The sequence below is a fragment of the Dermacentor andersoni genome, chromosome 5, assembly GCF_023375885.2.
Source record: "Dermacentor andersoni chromosome 5, qqDerAnde1_hic_scaffold, whole genome shotgun sequence".
In the NCBI taxonomy this organism is placed as follows: Eukaryota; Metazoa; Arthropoda; class Arachnida; order Ixodida; family Ixodidae; genus Dermacentor; species Dermacentor andersoni.
The window spans coordinates 201,241,059-201,255,404 of NC_092818.1; the positions used below are offsets into that span (position 1 = coordinate 201,241,059).

Consider the following 14,346-nt stretch of genomic DNA (forward strand, 5'->3'; position numbering starts at 1 on the left):
ATGAAGCTAGCACTATTTCTTTCATCAGAGCACCGCATTCACAAGTGCAATGTTGAAACCTACGTGAGCTTTGCTCCCTTGCGAGCAGACTTGCACATTCAAAGTAGGTTATCGCTGCAGGAACGGAGCATAAATATGCATTCGCGTCACCAAAAAAAATTGGGTGATACGACCCGTAAACTCTTCAAAACGCGCACGGCATTTAAAACGCACAAGAGTGTCGCAAAAATGCACCGAGACTGCAGCAAAACACGCATGTATACAACGCGCCAAAACAGATAAACGGACAGTGCTTCGTCGCCCCGTCCGCGCCGTGCTGACCAAGCAAAGTTAAGCAAAGTGCGACAGCAGCGCCACGAGATGCGAGGATCGGTGGCGGGTCCACGCAGTCACGGGAGTTTGAAAACTGAACCTAGTCTAGTAACGTTGTTCTTAGTGTTCCTGTATATGATCCCACAGGGAGCATAATACAGGAACACTATGCGTTCTCTCTCTCTTTCTCTCTCTCTCTCTCTCTCTATATATATATATGGTTGTCCAATAAAGGTGTGTGTATTTGTTCGGTCAACTCGGTTCCGAGTCACTTCGGTATACGCGGCTAGCGTCTGTCAGCACCCCACATCATACACAGTCAACGAAACAGGTGGCAGAACTAGCTACAATCAGACCAAGTGGCAACTGTAGATCTGTTGGCAGTGCAAGCAGCGATGTTGAAGGTGCGCGCCACATGCATTCTCCAACATCAATCATATCTTGTCCAACATAGAGTTTCTCACTATAACACCTAGAGGGAAATATGGCGCCACCGTCTATGGGAGTTTCTTAAGGATGCACCGTGCCGTCATGGGAATGACGGTATATGCATGGAGGAAGGAAACTGTGGAGAGGCCCTACCCCACGGAGGAAGGAAACTCAGGAGAGGCCCTGACGTCACTCTTTGTGAAGCTAAAGTGAAGCCGGAAGTTGGCGTTGCTCATGGCGTTGCTCCGCCTATCGGGCCAGCTCTCCTCTCTTGTTTGCATTTCTCGCGAAACCACGCCGCGCTGCGCGCAACCGTGGTGCTCGGACACGCGCGCTCCGCAGCAATACTAAACAATCGTTAGCACGTTAGCATGATTCCGCCAAAGAGGGCAATATTTCCCGCGGATATTCCTTCGTTCGTTGCCATTGCCGTGGTGCGGTACATTGCGTACAGCGTTGCATGCGCGTTCATTTCACGAACTTTAGTCCCTCGTGTCCCACCTGGCCACAGCAAAATCCGGGAGAGCACGGTCCAGCTAACGCAGCGCAACAAAACACGGAGACCAACGCGAACCTGCCCGCACGGCGCCTTTGCCACGGTACGAAACCTACGAGGCAACACGTGTGAGCGCACAGAACCAAAACAAAGCCGCCATTGTGGCCCGAAAGGCGTCGCCACCACGACAAAGAAATAAAAATTCAGCAAAAAAGAGGAGAACCTAGTACGTCATTTCCTCCACACTTTTCTCCTAGCGCGCGGAGGGGGTAGGGCCTCTCCTGTTTCCTTCCTCCATGCCACGGAGGAAGGAAACCGTGCTCCATGCCCTACCCTCTCCGCTCGCTAGGAGAAAAGTGTGGAGGAAATGACGTAGTAAGTTCTCATTTTTTTTGCTGTTTTCTTATTTCTTTGCTGTAGTGGCCCCGCCTTTCGGGCCACAATGGCGGCCACGGAGGAAGAAAACTCAGGAGAGGCCCTGACGTCACTCTTTGTGAAGCTAAAGTGAAGCCGGAAGTTGGCGTTGCTCATGGCGTTGCATGGCGTTGCTCTGCCTCTCGGGCCAGCTCTCCTCCAACATTTCTCGCGAAACCACGCCGCGCTGCGCGCAACCGTGGTGCTCGGACGCGCGCGCTCCGCAGCAATACTAAACAATCGTTAGCGCGTTAGCATGATTCCGCCAAAGAGGGCAATATTTCCCGCGGATATTCCTTCATCCGTTGCCATTGCCGTGGCGCGGTACATTCCGTACAACGTTGCACGCGCTTTCTTTCCACGAACTTTAGTTCCTCGTGTCCCACCTGGCCACAGCAAAATCCGGGAGAGCACGGTCCAGCTAACGCAGCGCAACAAAACACGGAGACCAACGCGAACCTGCCCGCACAGCGCCTTTGCCACGGTACGAAACCTACGGAGAAACACGCGTGAGCAACACGTGTTACGTACTTTCGCGTACGTAACACTGGTGTATTGAGGCGAAGCTGGCTTTCGGGAACCGTCATTGAGCAACGCGCCGTGCTTTCCGAGCTTCGAAACAAATCCCGAGGACCACGAAGGCGGAGTGGGTGCCGTTGCTGACAACGGCGAATTCTTTCAATGAAAGACATGGCACAGAACGGCAAGAAGCCTAATAGCGAACGTCCAAACAGATAGGCCTGGCGTTGCTGCGGTGCTGCAGATCCGCGTGCGAGTGCGCCGGTTCGAGGCCGCAAGGTAATCAAAATGGCAGCGATGGTGGTGGCTTTGATTAATGCTGTTTCGGACGGGCGGTCACGGCAAAAAGTCCGAAAACTCGGACGGCGAAGGGTTCTCGCGTCCGAAATTTCAGACGTTGTTATACATTGACTCTATGGGGGACGTGGTGGCGCCACGAAGCCGTCCGAATTATCAGGCGTCAGGAAAGTCTGTCGTTGATGGCACACAGGCATCTCCTCCAGCGGATTACACGGCATCTAAGAGGTTTCGTTACGATTCCTCTCTGTTACTCGAGCCAACATTACCGCGACTTTCGTTCTCTTTCAAGAAAATTACTGCTCATTTTTCCTGATAGCACAAATTCGCCGAGATTTCCCCGAGTATTTCCACATTATTCAAAATGCCCGAGAATTCCCGGTTGGTAGACACCCTGTGTGTGTGTGTATATATATATATATATATATATATATATATATTGTCGCGAAGCACTTTGAGCAGTAAGCCTTCGCGACTAGAACGTCGGAGCAGCGAGAGGTAGTGTAGCCGATCGAGCACCGAAACAAGGTTGTTCTTTCTCGTCGTCGTTGCCTCTCTCCTAGCCACAGCCCCACTGCTCCTTATTTTACAGTACAACACACACACACACACACACACACACACACGCACACGCGCACGCGCGCGCGCGCGCGGTAGGGGCTCGTGTATATCTCAAGGTTCGGGACCAAAATATATGGAACCACTGCAAAAGCCAAGCAACGGCGCAAACATGATTCGAGCGGAGCTAGTGGAAGAATGACAATAAACTAGGAGGGTGCATTACGCACGCATTACGTTATGCAGCCATGGCCTTCTCAAGCCAATTAGCTCTCTGTGAAGCTGCCTTCTTTGTCCAGTGGCGTAGCCAGCAATGTTTTTTTCCGGGGGCGGGAGGGATGAGGGAGGTCACCCACGTGACCGGGGATTGAGAGGGGGGGGATGAACAAGGGAGGGGAGCTAGGTAGACCACATACGAAAAGAAATATTTCAGGGGCGGAGAGTGGCGGTTGAGATGAGAGATCACTTCCCTTTCTCATGCTGTCATTATATCACTAATTTTTCCGCAGATCTGGCTTCAACCTGAACATTCGTGCGACCTTTTCTTTTGGAGACTCGACTCCTGGGCTCAGTCACCGGGATGCTTGCGCCACATCCCAGGATTTCTTTGACAAATGCAACTGTTTACCCCGCCATATTTACTTGTTTTTTGTACTTTACTTTTCAATACATGCTGCCCGATTCATTTTCTTGTAGTAGCTGTAACAGAGAATTCCACTTTTCTCACAGTGTTTAATACAGTAGTGCTAGAAGTTTGCAAGTTATTAACACTTGTATAAATTACACACTATGTTAACTGATACACAGTGTTAATTAATTGACACTGTTTATCAACATTGTATGCAACTTTATGTAAAACTGACATTGTTGATGAATAAATTTTAAAAGTGAAATGTAATTTCTATGGTCATTTTGGTTTATCCACATAATCCTTGGTCGATTCCCTATAGTGGTATGAGAAGACTGCTTGTGTGTATAGAAATGCACCTATCGAGCTGCAGCATGCCCCGTTTGCGCAAGTGAGATCATCTGGAGGAGGTTGCAGCAAGGCACTGGTGCCAAGCTGGTCCAGCACAAGCAAAAATGGCACCAGAAGAATGCGCATGATCGATGGGTGTCTGGATTGGCAAAAGTCTGGGAAGAGGGGAAAAAACAAAGAAGGCCTGCGTCAGCGACATGCTACACACTCGTATTTATTCAGGCAGGCTTGTAGACAACTTAATCACTTCCCAAGTGTCCAAAAACTGAAATCCTAGTGTCTAACAAGAATGCAGTTGAACCACGAAATAATAAACATACTATTGGTGAGAACAAAACCTTTGGAGGCAACACTTAAAAAATATATAGAATTGAAGCAAATATATGCATAAAAATAAATACTTGAAGTGCAGAATGGTGATAAGAAGTTATTGTACATAGTTTGCAGGCATACTCATGGGGCATGAGTGAGTGAACGGAGAAACTTTATTGCAGGTCCGGCGAGGACGCGAACTCGTTGCGCACGTGGCTAGTCCCGCTTGGCTGTCTGGCGTGCCCGTGACCGGGCCGGTGGGCTAGACCTACTCTTGTGGCATATGAGCTATTTTTCAAAGGCATTTGTTCAAGGTTGACACAAATGTGAAAGTTCACTATTACAGATATATTCAATGTGAACATAGTTAGGAAACGCCAGTAAGAGAGGCATGTGTACAAACTTAAATTAGGTTTATACAGAATACATAGCACAGCAAGAACGAAGGACAGGTTGAAACAGGACAAGCACTGACAGTGACCGACTTTCAACTAAGGCTTTAGTTTGGATCCTGAGAACACTGACCCTTTTCGTGTCGATCCTATGGGCGCTGCCATGTTTGATCACATGGTGACGTGCCCACTGGTTGCCTCGCGTGTCTCCAAGTTTACAATGGATGTGTACGACGCCGGTGCGGCTTAGCAAACCTCTGTTTCAGGAGATATCACAGACGATGACTGGGTGGACGACACGAAGCTTTGGTCAGTTTCAGAGTACATGTAAAAGCACTTTCGGAGCTGATTAAGCTATGTCCAAATGGCACGAGCAGTGTAGTTGGTGCTTGTAAAAGCGGGGCTAAATGTGTGTTCCAAGCTATTCAAACTTTTCGCTTACGAATCAGGATCAGCAAGTTTTGCTTTATGTTCTTATCTGGCAAATACTTTGGAGCAGCGGCTTGTCACATTTCTGGCTCAGTAAAATTTCTCAGTGTGTTCACCATCTGATTATTTTCTGTCTAATCGCTCGCGGGTGTGCTCAGTTCTGATAGATTTGTTCTTATAGGGCCCAAGGCGTGAAACGTAGCTTGTCTGTGCATTGTAATACCTTGTAGCAAAGATGTATCATCTCTGGTAACTCACTTACTCTTGTGGACCGTCATGAAACATTCAGCTTCAACCATTCGTGTGCTGTCAGTGTAGTCAGCCATTTATTGCGCATATAAAGTGTGCATATATTCAAATGTGTGCCCATTCACCTATTGATACGTTGGTGACAGAGTGGACGTGAGTAAGTTTGCATGCCAGTTTGGGTAGATGTGTGTATATAACGTGCGCGAAACTTACTATGACAGGAAGTGGCACTACTTACTCCCTTTGTTATTGTTTAACGAGCGGTGCTCACTCTTGCTGACGTTCCAGGAAGTCCTTTCTTTGGAGGTTAGCGATACAATGCTGGCAGATGAGTGAAGGCTTTTATTCTGGGGAAAGTTGTGGCATTGCGAAGAGCTGGCAACACAGGCTGTCCTTGTGTAGCAGCAGTCCGTGAGATTGGTCACACAGATTCATTCCATTCCTTAATATGCCAGTCACTATTTTCGCAGCCAACTACTGCACACGCCTTCAATCCACCGCTCCAAAATTTGCAGCACGATTGAAGCACAGTGCGTTAATGAAAACTCGGTTGCATCTTGGACAGCTGATCGCACAGAAGCAACGTAGATGCGGTAATGGTTTTGAATTTGTGTGCGCGCTGCCGAAAGTGCCATCTCTTTTCTCTAGAACAAAGTGCTCCGTGAAAAGAGTCAATATGTACAGACATCTGAATCTGCAAATGGAACGAACTGACAGAGAGGAAGAAGGTAAACTGCCACGTGCAGTCTACACCAAGAAGTCAAGATGGTGTGTGGCAGTTTACGTTCTTCCTCTATGTCAGTTCTTTCCATTTGCAGATTCAGATATGCGTACATATGTATGCTAAAGATCCACAATACAACCTTAGTTGAAGGTCAGCACCTGTCCTGTCTCAACCTGTTTTTTGTTCTTGCTGCACTATGTATGTTGTATAACGATGAATTACCAACATGCCCAAACCTATTCCCTCCTTCAATTAGGCAATGAGCAGTCTCTAATAGACCTCTCCCTCGGTACATGACACAATGAAGGCAACATCACCGGCGCCTGTAGAGTGGGTCTGGTCGGTAAAACGTCGCCTCTGCGTGGCAGGGTGCAGTCGCGTAGTGCTTGGTGTGCACCAAGTGGACACATTTTTTTTTTCGTGAGCATCCGCAACAATCTCGTCAGTCAGATTAGCAGTAGTGTGTGATGGAGAACACTGGTGGGTGGTAAACTGCGTGATAAAAAACTGGCAATGCTGGTTTTTTTACTTGCAAAAGTGTGAACAATGCGGTGGTTTTTGGTGGTCTGTGTGATGGACAGTGACATCATCTGTTCTTCAGAAATGCACTATGTATGTTGTTGCGTGATGGAATGCGCAGCAAGAAATAGTGATGGTTCCGGCTCATCTTTCTGTAGGGAAACGGAACACATTGTCGCGTGGTTGTGCGTACGTTTGTGGTGTAATGCACGATCAGCAATGCATCTTGTCGCAGTGACCAGGCGTCGACAGAATTTCTGGGCCCATCATTTTTGTACAGGTAGAAATGAATGAGATGCGATGATCAGTGAGTGCGAATATCTCAGCGCCGTTAGCGCTGTGTGAAGAAAAAAAATTGCTAGAGCATAATCTATCGGCTTAAAGGTACAACTGTAAATGAGCTCCTACCATGTGTTTTGACCATTCCGGGAACAGCGTACGCCTCGCCACAAGGAATGTGCATGCGCTAGCAGCATGTTTTTACCGTCGCCCAACCTGCGTGTGCACTCTTCGCCACGAGGATTGCACAAAACGCAACCCACTAAAACCATTATGCAGATCTCACGGGTCTCAACTAAAACAGTGAACTTTTTTGTTTTATTTCTTGTTTTTATACTTGCCTTTCCACCACAAAACTTAAGCTGTGATTGTGCATATAAGAACACAAAACTGGGTTATAATGAATACATTGTTGCGCCAAAAAAGGAACAAATAAGGACTTGGGAGGGAGAGTACGAAACAAAAGATTGAGCGCTGATTGAGTGCTGATTGTTTCGTACGCTCCCTCCGAAGTCCTCATTTTTTTCCTTTTTTGGCGGAACAATGTATTCATTAGATCCCAACCAACTCGCCCAGCAACAAGTTCTACACAAAACTGAGTCTTTTAAAGTTATAAGCAGCAAAGAAAGGCCACATGCGCAGCAAAGTTAATGCGCAACTAATTATGCATTACTTATAATATGCTTCGTGCATTTGCATTGTGATGAGTAATAGGTTAAATTAATTAAGGTATGGTGTTTAACATCACTAATAAGCAGAGTGGTTTATGAAGGGCGCTGTAAAGGAGAGCTTCGGATTTGTTTTGACCACCTGGGGTTTTTCACCGTGCACCCAAACCATGGTAAGGACTGTTCTTTAATTCCGCCCCCATTGGAACTTAAGCACCACCACTGCGTATGGCTGATAGTCGTAGACGAAGTTATTCTTGTATATCATTTAAGATTACAGTGTAAATGGACACAAATTAAAAGCATTCATGTCAATACAATGCAAAATGTTTGCCAAAAATCAGTCATTTAAGCGAAGCGTCATGTTGGCACCGAGAAAAGGTTAATCTTCTGTTGTAACATATTTGCTTTCGAAGCATAATGTAATTTTTCTGGCTCTTTGATCTGCAAAAGAGCATTGGGTGATTTCTTAAGAAATCACCATATGCTGATTCAAGGACACCGTGCACTTGGCAACAATGCTATCTTAATATGCCAGTCAAATGGGGACGGTTACTTTTTAAGAACAGTTCGTAGATGCTGTCCCTTCAGAACATAGCAACATGCGAAAATTGTGATTGCAGCAGCTTAGACAGAAGCAGTGCTCCTATGCAGAGAACCGGTCGGCTGTACGGCCTTTGCCAACCAATGCCCACCTCGGAGGTGCGGCACATGGGACGGGCGCATGCAGTGACGTCAGGCTGTTTGCAAACGGGGGTGAGGGTCTGTGGGTGTGATCACTGTGAAAACAGCTGTGGTTCTAGCAGATATACGTATTAGAGAAAACTTTTGGTTTTCGATGATTATTGAGCAACTGTTTCATTTCCAATGGACTTGCTCCTTTCATAAAGCCCACAGAACAACACAATTCTATAGGATATAGTGCTTCAAACATTAGCATGAAACTATGCAGACAAGGAAGATTCGCAGTGAAGCAATATCTTTGAATACCTTCTTCTTGCCCACATGTTTTCATGGCACTCTATGAAAACAACCAGGCCTTGGGTGCAATATTGTTGAGCTCAATGCTCTGGTGTCAGTTAGTCAAGAGAGTGCTAGAACCCATCAAAATCACTTCCCGCCAGCTGTGGTGGTGTTGTAGTGTCTGGAGTGGAAGGTGTTGACACCTCCGATTGGTTTAGGGACAAACTAACATTGGACGGAGTTGAGATCACTTCAAAGATGCCCTGAGAAGCACTATTGCTAAGGGTTGGGGTGCTGTGGCGGTGTGAGTCTCGAAATGAGCTCTTTGCTGCTTTCTTGTGCTTCGTGGTGCTATGGATGCTGCTCACAGTAATTTCAGCTGTATCCATGTTAAGAGACTTGCTTGGCATTTGTGGAAGTGACATTGCGTCAGACAGAGAAGCCTGGCTCTGATAACTCTGTTGTTCTGAAGTAAACCGTTTTGCTGCACTGTTGCTCAGATATCCAACAGTAGCTGGTGCTTCAGGTGGGTGTTTACTGGTGGATGACGCGGAGCCGGTAGATGCCATCTCCTCCTGAATTGAGGAGACCAAAGTGCTGTCATGTGAAGACAGTGAGCTCTTGGAAGCTGTATTTTTGTTGTGTGGCTTCTGTGATGTTCTGGGCTTTGAAGCCAAGCTAGAGGTTACAAGATGCTTTGTTGAAGAATTTTTTTCTTCAGCTTCTGACAGAGCCGACGCCATTGAAGTGATACTATTGAAGTCATACCTGTATCCCAATGAGCCAGCCTCACTGTCCAATGTTTCCAGTGGAAAGAACTCGGGTGATCCCAGTGTACTAGACATGAGCTTGGAAGGAACTTGATCTATGCCAAGCAGCTCTGAGAGCCGCTTTGATGACTCTAGTGGAGCAGCTAAAGTGTCGCTGAGCGTTCTTCTTGGCCGACTGCCCTGTAGGGACTCCTCTGGAGCTGCCTTGAATGAAGTGGCATTCTTTTTGGGGCCTTCTTTGTGTCGAGTGACTAAAGAAGTGGCGTCGGCTGTGCTGCTGTTACCTTGATTTCTCTTCTCTGAAATGATCTGTTTGGCTTTGCTTTGGACAAACACTTGAAAAGGCTTTGCCTGGGGAGGCACAGGTGGTTTTGATGCCACGGTCTTGCTCGTGGACCCAGGTCCGCGAGTCAAGATAGGGCAGCTGTGTGTGCTTGGGTCACCAGTGTGATCTCTTGTGGAGTACAGGTCATCACCTGAACCCGAGCGAACACTACCGGAATATCTTGGTGTGACCATGGGCAGTTGTCCAGGACATGTCATACTATGCACATCCTCAGACCGCCTGGAAGCCTGTGGCACTTTCTCAATGGGATCCCTGGGAAGAAAACGAAAGAGAATAAATGTGTGCCTCTTTTTGCTTCATTATGCATCAAGGCAGCAGAATAGTAATTGCACACAACAATTAGCAGATGAACTCACCTATTTGTGCCAGCGCTAGCAGCCAGGAAGACTTGGAACTTGATGAAAGCCCTTTCTATGTCCTTCAGCAGTGCATCTGAAACTAATGAATATCCAAGCTGCCGACAACCCTTGCACTGCTGAGAACGTAGTTGTCGATTTTCCTCAAAGAGCTGCAAAAGAGAGAGAGAGAGATAGCTAAGTTTGTATACGCTACTATATGCATGTTAAAATTGTGCATGATAATGAGTTAACTATGGGCCTTGTCATAAGGCAGGACTTGACTCAGTCAAATTATGGGTAAGAACAAAAAACTGACCTCAAGTAGTTTTCTTTCCACCATTTGCCTGGCTTCTTGCTCTTTTCTCAAGGTTTCTTGGCATCGACGCAGGTCCTCCTTGAATGGCACAGAAATACAATATAAGTTAACAATAATAATAACTATAATAATAAGATCAAAAGCAAAATAAAGTTAATGGAAGTATGTGAATCGGATGACTCAGATTAGGTTTCATAATACAAGGCAGAGTTCAGATAAAGGTTCTCAACAAAAGTGAATTCAGGTGTGCCTGAACACTCACCTTGTCCTGATTACTTAGTTTTAATGACCGTAAAGATTTAGCCATTATTTTCAGTAACCATTTCAGTACTGTGATGATTTACAATGCGATTTACCTTTACCTAGATTTCCATGCAGTCCCCATTCATTTTACCTCTATATAACGCCAGAAGTTTGTAATATCATCGCATCTTTTATAACAACTGGTCCTGGCCTTGCTCTCATCTACCCTTTGAACATTAGGCCAGAGTAAAAAGAAAAAGATTTCGTTAGTACTAGCAGATATAGCAAACAAATTATTTAATGGTGGTGCGTTTCTCAATTGCCTCAAATCAGGTAAAGTAATCCTAAGCTTTAGGAAAGGCGATCATGAAAGCATCACTAATTATCGTCAAAATTGCATTTTGCCTTTCTTTAGCAAAGTAATTGAAAACGTAATATACAAATGCTTGACTAATGACTCATCCAAATTCAAACTAGTGTCTCCTGATCAATTTGGCTTCTGAGAGGGTTTGTCAACACAACTGCTGCAGTGCTCTCGTGAACTGCAGTTAGAAAGTGGCACTGCGTGATTTGAGCTTTTCTTGTGCAGCATTTGAGGGGCATCCATTGTTATTTGCCAAGCAGTGGCCAAATGTCAGCATGCTGCACAGCTTCAGCAAAGAATGAGTCGTATCCTGAGTAGAGTAAAATTAGCCATTGTGCGTTTTCTTTTTCTCTTTCAGGGAATTTCTTCCTTGGCAAAGTATTGTCAACTCTGTCCAGAGTGCCTACAGCATGCTTATTTGTTACTTTCTGAACACTGTTTTGCATAGGAAATGAGGTGTTTTCTTGCACATCCAAGACTATAATAAGCAAGTTTTTTTAAAACAAATGTTTGTCACTAGTCCTCCATGACACGAACGTGGGCGCTGACACCGTTTCAACTGTTTACTTGAACTCATCTCGACACCACACGGAGAGCACTTTCCAGCGGGCATGAGGAGCAGCACCTCTTACAGGTGGCAACAGACACCGCTCACACGGTACTCAGGTGCGGCGGCAGTGCCCGGTGCATTTTGACAGTCACGACGCAACGTTGGCAAGGTAACAATAATCCATGTGCAAGTCCCACATACTGGAAACCCATTATAATGAAATTAGTTAGGTGCTGAATGCAATTCGTGCATTTTGGGGCCAGATTACCGTATTTAGTACTCGATTCTAAGGCACCCTTGATTGTAACGCGCACCCATTTTTTTGTGACAAAAAAAGAAGAAGAAGAAGAAGAAGAGAGCCCGCTCCCACTGTAACGCGCACCGTTTGCCATGACCTAAAGAAAGAAAAGACCTTTACAGTACTGCGCACCTCATTCTTTCTCACAGAAATACAACTTTCTCTCATTTGAAAAAAAAACAAGATTTACTCCCAATGCACTAAAGTTGCGATAAATGAAAAAAAAAAAAGAAAGTCGCAGTTTTGCACAAAAGGCGAAGCATCGATTGCGATAGCAAATTAGTAGACAGCTATGCGAAAAGTAAGGATAGTAGTTTTATCGTGCGGCAAGATTTTGACACTGGGCCACGTGCATCCTACACAGCTCTTGGTACTCATAATGTAACTACATTCTGTTTAGAAGCAACAGTAGTTTGCGCCGTTTTCTTGGGCTTCAAGAACAGCCGTAGTTACGATGCTGATGGGCTGCAAGTAAGGCCAGTCAAATACATAATAAATAAAATTGCTCCTGTGCTGACATACATATATATATATCAGGGGCGTAGCCAGGGGGGGGGGGGGGGCTTATGGGGCTTCAGCCCCCCCCCCGAAATTTTTTCGTGCTGTCCATGCATCGCCGACAAAAGTAACCCCCGGTGCCGGAAATCATTCTAGATTTTGTCTAGAGAGTCTTTTTCACGCTCGAAAAGCCATTTCACCGGGAAAATTACGAACTTGGGCTGAATTTCGCGGCAACATCCATGCACCGGGAGTCACATAACGCAAGCAGCCCCATCCGAGCACAAATTTTCAAGGATGTTTTCATGGCGAACGGGCTCGCCGCGGCATCTCGCGGAGGCCGCGGAATCTACACTCTGTCACGGAATTTACGGAGCGCGTGGATATCAATTCCGAAACTTTATGTGTATAAAGTTCTCATAAACTTTTGATGTGAAAGGTGCATTGACATTTCTAAACGTGTGCTTTAGATTTTCAATCGCGGAACTATGTAAGTTTAATGCTCCCATAAATATTTGACGCCAAAGGTGCATTGACTTTTCCAAAGTCGCACATCGGGCCATGCAACGAGACAAGCCAAATCAACATGCTATCAGACAAGTTGACAGAGCCCGGAGCGAGGCCGGATGAGACGAAGCGTTCTGGTGGTTCATTCGTGCCGTCATGTCACATAAAAAAAATATCAACATTTTTTTTTCATCTGCGCCAAAGCATCCAGTGATGACACTAAAGCCAGCCAAGGCAACTACGTTCTTATTTATTTTTTCTACTTTGACTTTTAATCACGAGGACACATTCAGCCTCTTGAATTTTTTTGTTCTCGCTCCCCTACCCGCGCGCTGCCAGAGTCAGCCAGAGCGCATGCGTTTTTCTCGCGTTGACCCGACCACCGCGCGGCGCACTTCGGTGGGCGTTCGGTTTTCTCTGGCCGAGTGCATTTTCGCCCGGCAGAGCTTTGGACGCTATCTAGCTAGCCGACGAGAAAAAAAAATTGGAGGCTTATCAAGGTTAAGCCCAGTGGATGCTTCGCATCCACTGGGCTTAACCTTAGCGTATCCTTAGCGTTTGGAGGCATCTTGACCGCATACACGCCCGGCGCAAAGACGCTGGCACGGTTGCCGGCACAGAGACTGACGCGACGGCGGGCGCGCGCCGCTTCATCCCTGGCGTGACGTCACATATCACGTGATGCAGCGATGGTGGCGCCTCCGCCGGGTGACGTCCGACGGCGCGATATGAGGCCCCATCTGCAGCCGGTGTGACGTCATCACGTGACGTCACATCAAGTGATCTCACTTCAGGGTCAATGGTGGCCACCGCCGGGAGGCGACCGACGGCGCGATATGAGGCCCCATCTGCAGCCAGTGTGACGTCATCATGTGACGTCATGTCACGTGACCTACTTGAAGGTCACTTGAAGGTCAATGGTGGCCACCGCCGGGAGTCGCGCGAAGGCCCGAAACCTACGTTAATATGCTTCGCATAAAAGAAACAATGGTCGCTAGCCACCATCACTGTGGGGACTCGACGGATTGCAGCGCGTTCGCTTGAGCGCAACCTCTCCAGGAAGTCTTGTCTCGCCGGTATAGGATACCGAGCAGTATGCGCATGGTTCTTGGAGGACCAAGCGTCTCGTGTTTTCTTCAATATTCCTTTAATAGCCATATTAGTTGCCCAAAGTAGGCATTCGATTGTGACCAACATACCTTGCGTTTTTTTTTTGTTCATTGCGGTGCCCCCGCTCCACAAAAGAAAAAAAGAAGCGTTGTGGTAGTGAAGCGAATTGTCGCATGGTGAAAGTGGTAGTTTGTTACTTCTTTTGTGGAAAGTAGTGGGCCATGGGACGCTTCAGCTGCCGGATACTCTTATTATATTATTGCGACAGCAATTATATGGACGCTCTATACGCATTCCTGCCGTCGCCCTCATATTCCGCATAAAGTCCAAGTGCGATAACATCGTGACCCCGCGCCGCATGCTGTATGTGCGAGTGAAAGCGTGTGGGGGCTGGGGGGGGGGGGGGGCCGACGATAGTGGCTCAGTCTTGTGTGCGCAAGGGAGAAAAGTGAGGAGCAAGCACGCCG

General features: G+C 46.8%; 1 protein-coding gene and 1 long non-coding RNA gene across 2 annotated transcripts in view; one reads left to right on the forward strand and one right to left on the reverse strand.

The window, feature by feature from the left end:
* The first annotated feature begins 2,255 nt into the window (after nucleotides 1–2,255).
* LOC129385204 (uncharacterized) lies at nucleotides 2,256–3,923 on the forward strand. Its single transcript, XR_008612801.2, has 2 exons — nucleotides 2,256–2,449; nucleotides 3,535–3,923. It is a non-coding gene; the product is annotated as an uncharacterized lncRNA (long non-coding RNA).
* Nucleotides 3,924–4,193: 270 nt separating this feature from the next.
* The window catches only part of LOC126532263 (uncharacterized), a 73,737-nt gene continuing 63,584 nt past the window's right edge, over nucleotides 4,194–14,346 (reverse strand). Inside the window, exons 9-11 of the mRNA XM_050179923.3 lie at nucleotides 10,310–10,387; nucleotides 10,012–10,163; nucleotides 4,194–9,907 (exon numbers count right to left, since the gene is read on the reverse strand). Of these exons, the coding sequence (XP_050035880.2) occupies nucleotides 8,671–9,907; nucleotides 10,012–10,163; nucleotides 10,310–10,387 (1,467 nt within the window). The 3' untranslated portion in view covers nucleotides 4,194–8,670. The remainder of the gene's footprint in view (nucleotides 9,908–10,011; nucleotides 10,164–10,309; nucleotides 10,388–14,346) is intronic.